This window comes from Panthera pardus, unplaced genomic scaffold (assembly GCF_024362965.1).
Source record: "Panthera pardus isolate Hobbes unplaced genomic scaffold, ASM2436296v1 HiC_scaffold_11, whole genome shotgun sequence".
Lineage (NCBI taxonomy): Eukaryota > Metazoa > Chordata > Mammalia > Carnivora > Felidae > Panthera > Panthera pardus.
This window is the reverse complement of record NW_026526666.1, coordinates 95122931-95137387: the sequence shown is the minus strand read 5'-3', so window position 1 is coordinate 95137387 and position 14457 is coordinate 95122931. Positions and strand designations below refer to the sequence as shown.

The 14457-nt window shown below is 37.6% G+C and overlaps 1 protein-coding gene across 2 annotated transcripts in view; it reads left to right on the top strand.

Annotated features, from left to right (window-relative positions):
- Positions 1 to 14457, top strand: part of SPEN (spen family transcriptional repressor) — a 90275-nt gene that overhangs the window by 27385 nt on the left and 48433 nt on the right. Inside the window, exons 2-3 of one of the 2 annotated variants that reach the window (XM_019461495.2) lie at positions 805 to 1125; positions 4218 to 4694. In XM_019461495.2, the coding sequence (XP_019317040.2) occupies positions 805 to 1125; positions 4218 to 4694 (798 nt within the window). The remainder of the gene's footprint in view (positions 1 to 804; positions 1126 to 4217; positions 4695 to 14457) is intronic. The other variant, XM_019461496.2, reaches the window with a different exon arrangement.

The window sequence follows — 14457 nt, the reverse complement described above, 5'->3', positions numbered from 1 at the left end:
ACAAAATAATGGATTTATTTTACCTTTAAGATATGAAATCATCTCATTTTTTCATTAAGACCATTTTCACTTATTGAGTTAAAATGAAATCTAAAGTAGCTGTTATCAGTTTCAATTTTTACTTTAATAAACATCTTTAAAGATTTCTAAGTAACATTGAACAATCTTAGGTTTAATATCTTTTTTTAGGATGTGAAAATTCCTAAAACTTCTGAGAGATTCATTTCAGCTGTTTCTTGAAGGGGAAAAGTAATTTAGTAAATACTATGTTTAAGAAGTGAGAACAATAAAATGGTTAAAACATCCGTGAACTTTTGGGGTTCCTGTCTGGCTCAGTCAGTAGAGCTTTTATGACTCTAGATCTCAGGGGTCATGAGTTCAAAGTTCCGTGTTGGTATAGAGCTTACTTTAAAAAAAAAATTTGTAGGGACGCTTTACTGGTTCAGTTGGTTAAGTCTCCAACTCTTAAATTAGGCTCAGGTCATGATCTCGCCACACCAGGCTCTGTGCTGGGCTCTGTGCTAGACACGGAGCCTGCTTAAGATTCACTCTCCCTCTGCCCCTTCCCTGCTTGTGTGCATGCTCTTTTTCTCTCATTCAAAGAAGGAAAGATTTTTAAAAATGTGTACATTTTTGCCCCAGGAAAGAAAAATGTGAGTGTGAAAGCCGTTCCAAGTGTCACTTTGCAGTTCCTCCCATGTTCATAGACAATGTAAATTGTCTAAAAATATGAAACAAATTCTCAAAAACTGTTTTTGGAAAATTATTCCTATGCAACAATAATGTTGGTTTTATTTTTTCCAGATATGGCCGCGTGGAAAGTGTCAAAATTCTCCCCAAGAGGGGATCTGAAGGAGGAGTGGCTGCCTTTGTGGATTTTGTGGACATCAAAAGTGCACAGAAAGCTCACAACTCAGTCAACAAAATGGGAGATAGAGACCTACGCACGGATTATAATGAACCAGGCACCATTCCGAGTGCTGCTCGGGGATTGGATGATACAGTTTCCATAGCATCTCGTAGTAGAGAGGTTTCTGGGTTCAGAGGAGGTGGTGGAGGGCCTGCTTATGGCCCCCCACCATCACTTCATGCACGAGAAGGACGTTATGAGCGGAGACTTGATGGGTAAGTTCCAAGGTTTCTGTAGGCAGGTATTTTGTATTTGATATGGTGAGAAACAGAAACTCATATTTAGGGGCCCCAGATGGATTTAAAGTTTTGGGCATTCTCAATGTTTCCTATTTTGGGTTGGAAACGGAAGTGATTTCTTCCCAGTGGCTGGTATCTTGTGGAATCGTAGAGGATATTTCCTGCAGCTGGTTGGATATCTACTCCTGAGATGTAAAGTGGTGGAAGATTTTGTATGGCAGTATCATTTTTGGAGTTACCTGTCTTCTAGAGTTAACTATTCCTTCTCTTGGATAATGTGAAGGCCTTCCTTGGATATATCTCTGCTATCTGATGGAGCTATTTGGCTACAGATTTGTGGTTGTACTATATGGAATATATCTGGAATATTAGAGCCTACAGATTCTTTTAGAAGTTGATATCTGCTTCTCAATTTTCACTACATAAAGTGTACGAACGAATTGGATTGTCACAAAAAAACCTAGCAGACCATAATGATTCAACCGCTTGGATTCTACAAACAATACTTTAATCTGGAAATCTGTACTTGGATGAAGAAGAGTGAAGGCACTGTTTGATTTTTTTCCATTTTGGATCTACACAGTTTCCATGTTGGAATTATACTCCTTGATGGAATGGGGGAAAATTGAGATAATGAATGTTTCTAAATCTTGGAATATAGCCATGCTTTTCTGATTGCTGGAATGTATGGGATGTCATGCAGTCAAGATTCCATTAGCCCAGGGGAAGAGGATTACTGTTTTGTTTCTTAAACAAGTTGCTGTCCAATTAAAGGTACTTTAGCCTTGAACACATGGTGACGATCAGTTGTGGATACAGCAATCAAAATTGACTGTGCTGGATGGCTACAAAGGTGAACTATTGGCGAACAACTGTTACTTCCTCATTTGGTGGAATCCTAGAGATATTTCCTCTTCTGTCAGCTGCCTGATTCATACTTAGGGCTGGAAATTTTTATAAATGTGGATGAATTTATAATTGTCTGCTATCTCAAGAAAGAAGTCTGGGGGTTTGAGAGTTACAGTTTGTCTGGGACTACTTGCTTCCAGTGGAATTATTTTATCTGGTCACTAAGATTTTTTTCCTTGTGGTTCATCTAAATATCATTTGACACCCTTGCCCATTAAGAAGGTGGATTACCCCCATAAGAGGGGCCAAAATTGGGGAAGTTATGTTCACAATTCTCTCCCTAGATTTAATTGGGATTATAGGTCGTGTTTCCACACTTGGAAAAGGTTGGTATGTCCTGACCTGTGTATATTAGCCCCTCTCCTAACCCAAGTCAAACTCTCTCTTTTTTTTCCCCCCACTAACTCTAGAAGTATTTAGTACTAATAGATGAATCAAAGAATAGCTATTAGATTTCAGCTCTGCTAGCTCTTGTGCCTGCCTTCTGTATCTTCCTAATGGATAAGAACTTCGCATATTTATAAAATATCAGCTGTAGAAGTAATTCTCCTAGAACTATTGCTTATTGCTTCTGGTATATCATTAATAACAGCTTTTACCAATTAACATTTGATAGGGTGCTAATTGAATTATTTGTGAAATTTTCTCTTTAAATCTCAAAGGAAACCCTATTGTTTGTTAGGCATTGAAATATCTATCCAAATGCCAGCAATGTAGCAAATTTAGAAAGGAGAAAGTTATTTAATACATTTAAAAAGGAAAGATATTACTGAATTTTTTGCCATGCCAGTTGCTTTACATCGTAGCAGCAAATAGCAAAAACAGCCTGGGAAGGTATGGTTGCTACTAAGTGAAATGGTGGCTGTAAATGAAGATTAGTGGAGAGATAAGGATCTATGTATATATTGGGGGCATAGTATTAGTTTTAAGATTTTTTTTCAGATCCTAATTCTTCTGTTTCTTTCGTTATTCCTTAATGCTTTGATAGATTAATCCAAAGATAAGGTTGAGAAGAAACTCTCAAATTCAGATTCAAGTAATGAAATAAATGGTCTTTTAGGAACTCAGGAAATGAGTTCTGGTTTCCTACAAAAGTAGAAAATGTTAAGATTTCTTCATAGGATTAGAATTTGTTTTTAATATTAGCACAGAATTGCATGTGTGTAATGGAACATATGCAACAACAGTTTTTGTAACCGTAGGTTGGCAAATATTCTTGTCCGACAAAAAATACCTTTAAGTTAAACCATTGCTGATAGCAACCTTCGAATATCTTACAGTTCCCAAAATTGGCTAATTTCATCAGAGGCAATTTGAGTTTAGCTAAAACCTAAGAGAACATATTTCCTGTAACCATTAAGTACAAATATTAACACGTCGAATCATGGAATAGGCGTTTTAAAAATTCTGTAGAATTTGATAGCACCATGAGATAAAATAATGTTTATCCTTTAATTAAATTTGCCATAGAATAGCATGTGTCAACCCATCATTTTGATATCCTAAGTGGTTTTCTTTTTCTTTTAAGATTCCATTTCTGTTATTAAATGTGATTGCTTGGGCACAGCAATTTACATAATCTAGTAGTTTTTATAATTACCCAAGAAGTCAAAAGTGAGAAAAAGTCACACTTAAAATTTTTTTCTGGACTTTTTTGAAAATGCCCTCTTACTGCTGGGACATACATTGCAATAGGGCTTTCATGTCTGTGTTAAAATGTATCATGGAAATTTTGCCTAAAATAAATTTGCTAAGTAAGTAAAAGTTTGGTGTATATTATAATCAGATGGAAGTATTGAAAACGTTGATATTAAAATGGTAGTCTTTTCTTGTTCCATTTAACTACAAGTGAAAAGGAGATGGTATATGTATATTTCTGTATGTAAGCCAGAAAATCCCTAATAAAAAGAGCAGCTGACTTGCAGAACACTAGTCATGAAAGCCCGATATACACAATGATTGCTCAGCTGTGAAGGTAATATTTGGAGTCAAGTAAAATGTTAAGCTTGGTAGTATTTGCTTACTAAGTAGGTTAATGCTGTTTAGAAAATGACCAGTTGCAGACAGACAATGCTGAAGTGAATGTTTGCATGACTTGCTTTTAGTTTTGCTTGCCCTTTTCTGATTGATTAAATATTTTTCCCCCCTCCTAAATGCAGGGCTTCAGATAACAGGGAGCGTGCTTATGAACATAGTGCCTATGGACACCATGAACGGGGGACGGGAGGATTTGATCGGACAAGACATTACGATCAGGATTACTATAGAGATCCTCGCGAGCGGACTTTACAACATGGGCTCTATTATACTTCTCGGAGTCGAAGTCCAAACCGTTTTGATGCTCATGACCCCCGATACGAACCTAGGGCTCGGGAGCAGTTTACACTGCCCAGTGTGGTACACAGGGATATCTACAGGGATGATATTACCCGGGAGGTACGAGGCAGAAGGCCAGAGCGGAATTACCAGCACAGCAGGAGTCGGTCACCACATTCATCCCAGTCTAGAAATCAGTCTCCTCAGAGGCTGGCTAGCCAAGCGTCTAGACCCACAAGGTCCCCTAGCGGCAGCGGCTCTAGGAGTAGATCCTCCAGTAGTGATTCAATCAGCAGCAGCAGTAGTACCAGCAGTGACAGGTAGGTTAACAGCCTTTTGTTATAACAGACAAGCTGTTGAATAAATTGTCACAAATTCTCAACAATCAGTGGTAATGATTTGTAGCATAGTAATATTTTTAAAAGTAAGTAATCTTGGATCATGTACGAATGAAGAAGCTTTGATTAGCGGGTGGCCATTGAATTCATTCTGTCTGATAACTGAAATTAAGCGATTTGCAAATACTGTTTCATGTTTCAGATGCTCAATATTAAAATGGCCAAAAGAGGCAGAAAAATGGTAACTTTAGCTGAATGAAGTAAATCCTGTGCCATTGAAAATGTGGTATCTCTACAGTTTTTAATTGCTTGGGTATATAATGCTAACTTATTTCTATTATTTTGGTTGGAAATTCATAAAAGCTGTTTGGTTAAAGATGTATTGGTGAAATATATTGTTGACACATTTAATATCAGTGAATAAATGAACTTATGAATACCTTTTAACTAATTTTAACAACAAAGTGGTAGCCAATTATAAACTCAAGTAGAAAAGCTTTCTTTAAACGCAGGTTGTAACTTAGCTGTTCACTAAGGCTGAGGGAGCTAATTTCATTAGTTGGGAATTTTTTTACAAAGGAGTTTTACCCTAAAGATGAAAATAATAACTCGAAGGTAAACTTAACAGGAAAGAGCTTAGAAGTTTATCATAGATCTAGGTAGACAGTAGAGCTTATTACTCATTTTAATAATCTTGGACATGTTACTTGGACAAGTTGCTCTCTGTGCCTCAGCTTCCCATCTCTTATAAGAATCGTGCTTTAAAATTATGTGAGGATTAAAATGAAAGAATGTATTTCACATGCTGAGCTTGATGCCTCTATATATTTAATAAATGCTGCCTTTAATAATTGCTAGCTATTATTATTCAGTTGATAATCTTTAATCATTTCCCATTTCCAGTTACTGTTTTTCAATCTATTTGTCACAGATATCGTAGTTTTATATTTAGGTGGTATATATTTTAAATTTACAGGATACGAATTTTTTGACCTGATTAAAATGCCCAGATTAATTATTTCTCTTTTAGTATTGCCTGCTTAGAATTAATTTAAGAAAAGTAAATGATCATGTAATTGGGGAAAATTAGGTTCTGGCTCCACATTTGCAGCCTCTGTCAAGGATGAAAACCCTTATCTTTCAGCTCTCACATGGATGAAAACCCTTAACTGGGGTGCCTGGATGGCTCAGTCAGTTAAGCGTCTGACTATGGTGTCAGCTCAGGTCATGATCTCATGGTTTGTGAGTTGGAGCTCATTGTCTCTCTTTCTCTCTCACCATGCCCCTCCCCTGCTCTTGGTTGCGTTCTTGTTCTCTTGTTCTCTCTCAAATAAACATCAAAAAGAAAAAACCCTTAACTTCTCTTGAGTTTATGTTTGGTATATTGTTGAGTTAAATGATTGACTAGATTCATTTGAATTCTTTTTTTTTTTTTTTTTTTTACTGTTTATTTTTGAGAGAGTGCAAGCAGGAGAAGGGCAGAGAGAAGAGGACAGAGGATCTGAAATGGGCTCTGCTGACAGCAGCGAGCCCAGTGTGGGGCTCAAACTCATTAACTGTGAGTGAGGTCATGACCTGAGCTCAAGTCAGACACTCAGCCGACTGAGCCACCCAGGTGCCGTGAGATTCATTCAAGTTCTATAAGCTGATTATAAAGTCTTGTCATGTCCCACTTTCTCCTACATGGAATTAAAGTGTTTAGGTTTTAGTCATTTTCCATAAACCTATCTCATTAAAGGGATGCCATGGCATTTTATTGGGTCAAAACGAAACATCATTTAGTGCCTTCAGGATTGTACTTAGTGGGAGTGATAGTGGTTTGGTATCTAACCCTTAGCATTGTAGGCTCAAAAGCTTGAACCCAGAGGTCATCTGATCAATTTGGTGGAGTTAATTCTTGTTTATATAAGCAAAAGGAGCAGTTATATGCTTCTGAATGTTTACAGTCAGAAAGATAACTGCCACAAAGGCAGGATGAGCTTAGAAAATCTACAGGGGTACTAAATTACAATCAGTAGAAGATATTTCCTCCTCTGTCACCTGCCTGATTCATACTTGGGGCTGGAAGTTTTTATGATTTAGGGGTATGAGGGATGTGTAGGATTTTAACAAGAAGAGGTGAGTTTTAGGCTAGACAGGGAACATTGTGGGCTGAAGGAACAACCTGAAGAGGTACAAGTGGTGGAAGAATGTTTTACAAACAGCAAATAATTTAGAGTGACTTAGCCATGATAATGAATTTGGGTTTGATTCTTCATGCAGAGATGAGTGGTTGAAAGATTTTGAGAAGGGAGATAGTTTGTTGAGGTCTGTGCTTTAGAAGGGCATTTGGTGACTTAGAATAGGAAAGGCAGAGATTGCAGTTAGGAGCCTATTTCAGTAGTTTGGAAAAGGAAAACTTGGACTCTGAGAATGCCTAAGTTGGGAAAAGCAGGAGAGACACAGTAAGAATCAGATTATGTTGATTTGTGGAAAAACAGAATGAATTTTTTGGAGATGGGACTCAGTGATGGACCTTTTGATGCTATCCTGTGAGAACAGGACCAGGTCTTCCTTTGTGCACACCACAGAGCCTAGTATATTGTCTGTCTCAAAGTACATGTTCAATAAATAGTTGAAATACTTGGTTACAGTTCTTAGTTAACACAGGATAAAGCAAAATTGTTGTAAATAGCTAAAAGATTTGATGCTGTGATTGAAACAAGTGTGGGAAATTCTTTTGGTGTGCAGAGCATATCTCTTATCCCTGGGTTCAGCCTCCTTTTTATCAAATGCCTTCTTCTCCTTTACTATTATGTTGACTTCAGAGTGCAGTATTTTGAGATGTTATATAGATTCACAATGTTCAATTTCCTTTTGGAAGAAATAAGTTCTTTTTTCTAATCTTTAAAACTTTATGACTGTGAAACTATGACCTTCCAAGGTCTTTAAAAATGTTTAAGATTAACATTTTGTAGTAGATAAAATATAGTTCAGTTCTAGCTATAGAAACAAGCTTGTATTCTGTCTGCATGACATGGAAAGTTAATCACTCTCCATCCCCCTTAATTGTTAGAACTTTGGTGAACAGATTCCTAGCAGTGCATTTCAAATGAGTAAACATGGGATTAATAGCAGTTTGGTTGTGAAGTCTTTATGAATGACACACCTACAGTTTCTGCATAACTGTTATCAGTATTTAACTGGTGAGAACTGGGATTTAATGGTATAAAAACTTCCATGTGGGAACACCTGGGTGGTTCAGTCAGTGTGTCCAACTTTGGCTCAGGTCATGATCTCAGTTTGTGAGTTCAAGCCCCGCATTGGGCTCTGTGCTGACAGCTCAGAGCCTGGAGCCTGCTTTGGTTTTTGTGCCTCCCTCTCTCTGCCCCTACCCTGCTCGTTCGCTCACTCACTCTCTCTCTCTCTCAAAAAAAAAAAAAATTAAAAATTGAAAAAAAATTTTTTTTAATTAAAAAATAACTTCCCTATGTGCAGCCCTATGATGCTCTGTCTCTTTCTCTGTCATGGTTTAGGAAGTCACTGTTCCTTCCAGCAGAAAATTTTAAATATGTAAATTCCATAAAAGCATTTATTTTCAAAGTCCTGATTGAACTTGAACATACTTTATTTCTATAGTTTCTTTTTCCTATCATGTTAATGAATTTTCTTTAATAAAGGTTAAGGGAATTGAAGAAGAATTTATGGAACTTAAATTAGTTCATAAACTTTCCCAATAATCTTAAAGTTTTTTTTTTTTTATGTTTATTTATTTTTGAGAGAGAGAGAGAGAGAGCAAGCATGAGTTGGGGAGGGGCAGAGAGAGGGAGAGAGAGAATCCCAAGCAGGTTCAGCACTGTCAGCACAGAACCAGATGTGAGGCTTGATCTCATGAATTGTGAGATCATGACCGGAGCTGAAACCAAGAGACAGATGCTTAATTGACTGAACCACCCAGGTACCCCTTAAAGTAGGTTTTGATTGTGCTTTGTTTCCCAGTTGTTTACTTCAATCACAACCAAAGATGATTGGCCTAGCTTAGGGTCCCTGAACTTGGATCAGGAAAATAACATCTTTTCACTTACTAGTAACATATAACTGAAATTAAGTATTGCCTCCCATTATGAAAATAGGCATCAAAAACCAGTGGTACTAACAGTATGAGTTACTTTGTTACCAGTATAAATCCACAGGTAATTCTGCAGGTATCTCAGAATTGGGCTTCTAGTCATCATTACTGGGAAGCAGTTATTAAACTCAATGTTAAGTATTGTAATTTAATGTCAATGAAGACATTACTATACCACAAAATTTAAATCTTTTAATAACCATGTCAATATAATTGTTTTCCCTTTTATTCCTATTTACTTTACTTCATGTATTTAGAAACACTATTTGAAAACTGGTATATAGACTTCACCAGATTGCTGAAAGGGTATCCTGGCAGTTAGTTGTTGATTTTACACCTTACAGAAGTTTACTGAATGAATGAGGGGGAAATGGATGAAAAGGGTAAAAGGAGAGAGTTGAGATTTGGATAATCTGAAACATTTTCTTATTCCATTCCCTCCTATTCAATAGATTACTTCTCTAAATCTCTTTTTAGTATAAAGTTAACTTTTGAATTTACATTCAGCCATCTATTTAACAAATATTGTGTTGTGCACCAGATCTATAGAATAAGATGGTTTGTATGGAGCCCCAAGAATAAAACTAGTTTATTTTATTTATATATTATCAAAGCTTGCGTGCTAGCTTCTATCCATCCATCCATCCATCCATCCATCCATCCATCCATCCATCTATTTTTAGTAATCTCTGTACCCAGCATGGGGCTCAACTCTCGACCCTGAGATCAGAAGTTGCATGCTCTTCTGATTGAGCCAGCTAGGTGCCCCAAGAATAGAACTAGTTTAGATTAAGCATTTGCAATGGCTAATCCAAAACAAAAACTATGTATGTGTCTAATTAAGAGCTAACATGTGAAATTTTATTAATCTGGGTGTATGGCTAGGTGCATCTTTTCAACTTTCCAAAGGCAGCCCCATCCTCTCCCTTAAAAGCTTTTTGGGCTCTGGTCAACCTTTGCCTTTTTGTTCTTCTGAACTCTGTTGGTTTGTCTTTCTAAATATGTCCAGTAACTACAGATTTTAATTCTTTTTAGTCACAAAAATAGGTATTTAGGTGGAAAGAAAATGAATATAGTAGTAAGCAAAGAAAACTGCATGAAAATAACTAGCAGATAACATCTCATTGTCTCTTTTCTCTTTGTGGCTTTTGGTAAGCCATGTGGCGTTAAATTGTGCTTAGTTACCTGTTTGAATAAATCTGAATATACGGCAAGCTTTTTTACCTATATAGAGTTTTAAAATTAGAATAAGTTGATTTAGAAAATACCTGTGAAATTTCATGGTTTTTTTTTTTTTTTGGTATAGTTAGTACATTACTAGAATTTTTTTATGTTGTCATAGTTGGAAGATTTTTTTTTTTTTTAAGTAGGCTTCATGTCCACTGTGAGATTTGAACTCACAACCCTGAGATCAATGACTCTGAGATCATGAGTCACATGCTTTACTAACTGAGCCAGCCAGGTGCCCCCATAGTTGGAAGATTTAAGGAAGAAGCTTGGGGACAGCAAAGGGGAAGACAGAGAGAGATACTCTTTTTTTCTTACATTCTAGAGCAGGAAAACTGACATTTGTGGTGTTTATTTAAAGTAACGAGAAAAGCCTATAGAACTTAGAACAGCCATGGGTGGCTCAGTGGGTTAAGTGTCCAACTCTGGGTTTTGCCTCAGGTCATCATGTCACAGTCTTGAGACCTTGTCAGGCTCTGTGCTGACAGTGCGGAGCCTGCTTGGGATTCTTTCTCTCCCTCTCTGTCTATCCCTCCCCTACTCGTTCTCTCGTGTTCGCTCGCTCGCTCGCTCTCTCTCTCTCTCAAAATAAGTAAATAAACTTAAAAATAAAAGAACTTAGGGGAGGCTGGGTGGCTCAGTCAGTTAAGTATCTGGCTCTTGATTTTGGTTCAGGTCATGATCTCGCAGTTCATGAACTGGAGCCCCACGTCAGGCTCTATGCTGACAGTGCAGAGCCTGCTTGGGATTCTCTTTCCCTCTCTCTCTCTGCTTCTCTCTCTCTCTCTCTCTGCTTCTCTCTCTCTCTCTCTCTCTCTCTCTCTCAAAAATAAACATTTTTAAAAATTTTGGAACAATCAGACTCTTCAGCTGTGATGCTGTATTAAGATATGGTGTGATTTATGCTAAAGGCCCTATCTTGTCTAATGTCTTACCTTTGCAATTGAAATAATTTACTTCTTATTGAAAGGGAAATGAAACTTCTTCTTTGGCTAGTATTATTTGTAGACCTCACTTTTATATTTCTTTTACATATATATGTTTTAAAATTTTATTTATTTTAGAGAGAGTGTGCACGTGAGCTGGGGAGAGGGGCATGGGGGGAGGGGAGGGAGAGAGAGAGAGGGAGGGAGGGAGGGAGGGAGGGAGGGAATCAAGCAGGTTCCACTCTCAGCACAGAGCCTGATGTGGGGCTCAATCCCAAGACCCTGGGATCATGACCTGAACCGAAATCAAGAGTTATACACTCAACCAACTGAGCCACTCAGACGCTCCTCTTTTATATTTTTGAGTAAATTATATCAAAGTTGTCATAACCCTACTCATTTCTTTCTAATAGTAGACAATTTAAGATTATTTTTCCTGAAGTATATTTTAACAGTAATTAGAATATTGAACACATTCTGGATTTTTACAACAGATACAGTTAAAAGTGCTAAAGAGCTTTTTATTCTATAAAGACCAATTCTGCTAGTCATTTTGTGAACAGTCAAGACGTTCTAGATTACAGTTTACTAGAGGGGGAGTTTAAAAAAAATTTTCTTAATGTTTATTTATTTTTGAGAGAGATACAGAGAGACCGAGTGCAAGCGAGGGAGGGGCAGAGAGAGAGGGAGACACAGAATCTGAAGCGGGCTCCAGGCCCTGAGCTGTCAGCACAGAGCCCGATGTGGGCCTTGAACTCCCGAATAGTGAGATCATGACCTGAGCGGAAGTTGGATGGATGCTCAATAGACTGAGCCATCCAGGTGCCCCAAGGGGGAGTTTTATTCAAATACCCTTTTGTCTGTGATTTAATGAGGAGGCTAGTGGTTGTTAAGTAGGGAGAGAGAATTTTCTTTCAAGTTTATGTAGAAAAATTTCCAAAATTACTGTCATCTTGCAGGCTTGTGAAAGAATATGGACGAAACTGATTATGTGAGAGGGAAGCCATTGGGATTAATAGTGACCGTGTATTTTTCATTTCTCTTATTTTACAAGTATGTTTATTTGGAATGTTGATTTGGGGAAGGAACACTCATTTTATTACCTGGCTATACAATTTGCTATGATATATAATGTGCTGGAAATTGTCAGTTATGGCAGTGGTTTTAATATATATACACAAAGTAAAAGTCACTTTCGTTTTTTTTTAAGGTTTTATTTTTTTATGCTTTTTAAAAATTTTAATTTATTTTATTTAATTTATTTTTAATGCTTATTTTGGGAGGGGGAGAGATGAGAAAGAGAGTAGGGGAGGGGCAGAGAGAGAGGGGGACAGAGGACCCAAAGTGGGTTCTGCACTAACAGCAGCCAGCCTGCTGTGGGGCTGGAACTCATGAACTGTGAGATCATGAGCCACCCAGGCCAAGAGGGAGAGGGAATCCCAAGCAGGCTCTGTGCTTTCCGTGCAAAGCCTGACAGAGGGCTGGAACTCATGAACTGTGAGTTCATGACCTGAGCTGAAACCAAGAGTCTGACACTTAACCCACTAAGTCACCCAGGTGCCTCTAAAGAATTTATCTTTAAGTAATCTCTGCACCCAATTGTGGGACTTGAGCTCACCACCACAAGATCAACTGGGCTAGCCATGCACCCTAAAAACCAGTTTTTTTAAGTGCTAAAGGAATTAATAGTTTGTTGGTGATTGTTGTAATGTTTAATCTTAGAGACACATTTGTTGAATTTTTACCATCAAAAGTGATCTCTTATCTATAATAATGAATAGGCAGATAACTTCTGGATTTATTTGGAGATAAAATTTGGTTTTGTTGCGCTGATTCCTCATTCTCAGATGTATTTAGGAGGGCCAAAATAGTTTGTGTTAATCTCAGGAAAAAGTGACACAACAAATCAAACTGTATTTGGGAAACTGGTGTTTAGAAACCATGATATTTCCCTCCAACTCTTCTGTTTGTAGCTGTGTAGGATTGAAGTGAGAGCAGAAATGAAGTTGATTTTATTGCATAATACCAACCTTTCTCCTCTTTGCTGTTTGTACCTGTCAGTTTGAGATGAGTTGCTTAAATTGAAATGAGATTTTTGTTGTTGTTGTTCTTTGTGTAAAGAGAACATACCTGTGCACAGAAACCATTGAAACATAAATTATGCTAGCTAAAATGTGAAAATAGACAATTCAGATGTATATTGATTTGAGGATAACAAGTGAAGTGTATGTTTTGGGAGAATTCATAGGACTTTCAAGGAGGGACAGTAAAGGTTTAAGCCTTTATGAAGCCAAAGTCAAGGATAATAAATATTCTCAGGAGAGATCTTTATTTTTTGTCCCTTACTTTCATATAAAATGAAAATATTTATGCTTATTTTAAACGTAACACCATTGTAGCGCATTTCTTTAAAGTGTATTTGAGAGAGAGAGAGAGAGAGCATGTGGAGCAGGAGACGGCAGAGGGAGAGGGAACTCCAAGCAGGCTCCATGCTGTCCACACAGGACCTGACGTGGGACTCAATCTCATGAACCATGAGATCATGACCTAAGCTGAAACCAAGAATCAGATGCTTAACAGACTGAGCCACCCAGGCGCCCTCCATTTTAAGGCATTTTAAATAGCTGATTTATTTATGGATTTCACAACCATTCTTAGCCTGTTTATTTTGTACTTATGCCTCATTTTTACTGTTTTTTATTTAAAAAAATTTCTTCATTAATGTTTCTCTTTTTGAGAGAGAGATCGGGTGAGGGGCAGAGACACACACACTTTCTCTCTCTCTCCCTCTCCCCCCACCCCCTGCCGCCCAGACTCTCAGCTGTTAGCACAGAGCCCGACATGGGGCTCAAACTCAAGAACTGCGAGATCATGACCTGAGCTGAAGTCGGACACTTAACTGACTCAGCCACCCAGGTGCCCCCTTTACTTTTTTAGACAGCTGAAATTACTTTAGATTTCAAAAGGGAGAATGTTTTGCTGAAAGTCAGTATTGTAAATGAAACGTATTCGTTGCCTGTTTCCAATAATATAGTTTTTATCTTGAAATCTTCAACTCTAAAAAAAATTTTTTTTTTAACGCTTTTATTCATTTTTGAGAGACAGAGCGTGAGCAGGGGAGGGCAGAGAGAGAGGGAGACACAGAATCTGAAGTAGGCTCCAGGCTCTGAGCTGTCAGCCCAGAGCCTGATGCAGGGCTCGAACCCACGAACCCTGAGATCATGACCCGAGCTGACATCAGACGCTTAACTGACTGAGCCACCCAGGTGCCCCAAAATTTTGAATTCTTACTTGTGATGAAATTAAATAAAAGCCATCTAGTGGTTTCATTGACTTTATGATTAACTATTCTCCTTGAGATAACGGTATCTACGTTCTTTTTTTTTTTTCCATAGAAAAAATTGTTTCTTTATTACTAAAATAAAGAAGTATAGATAGATGACAGGTTTTTAAGTTCTTTAAAAAGTTACCAATTTTGGAGGGA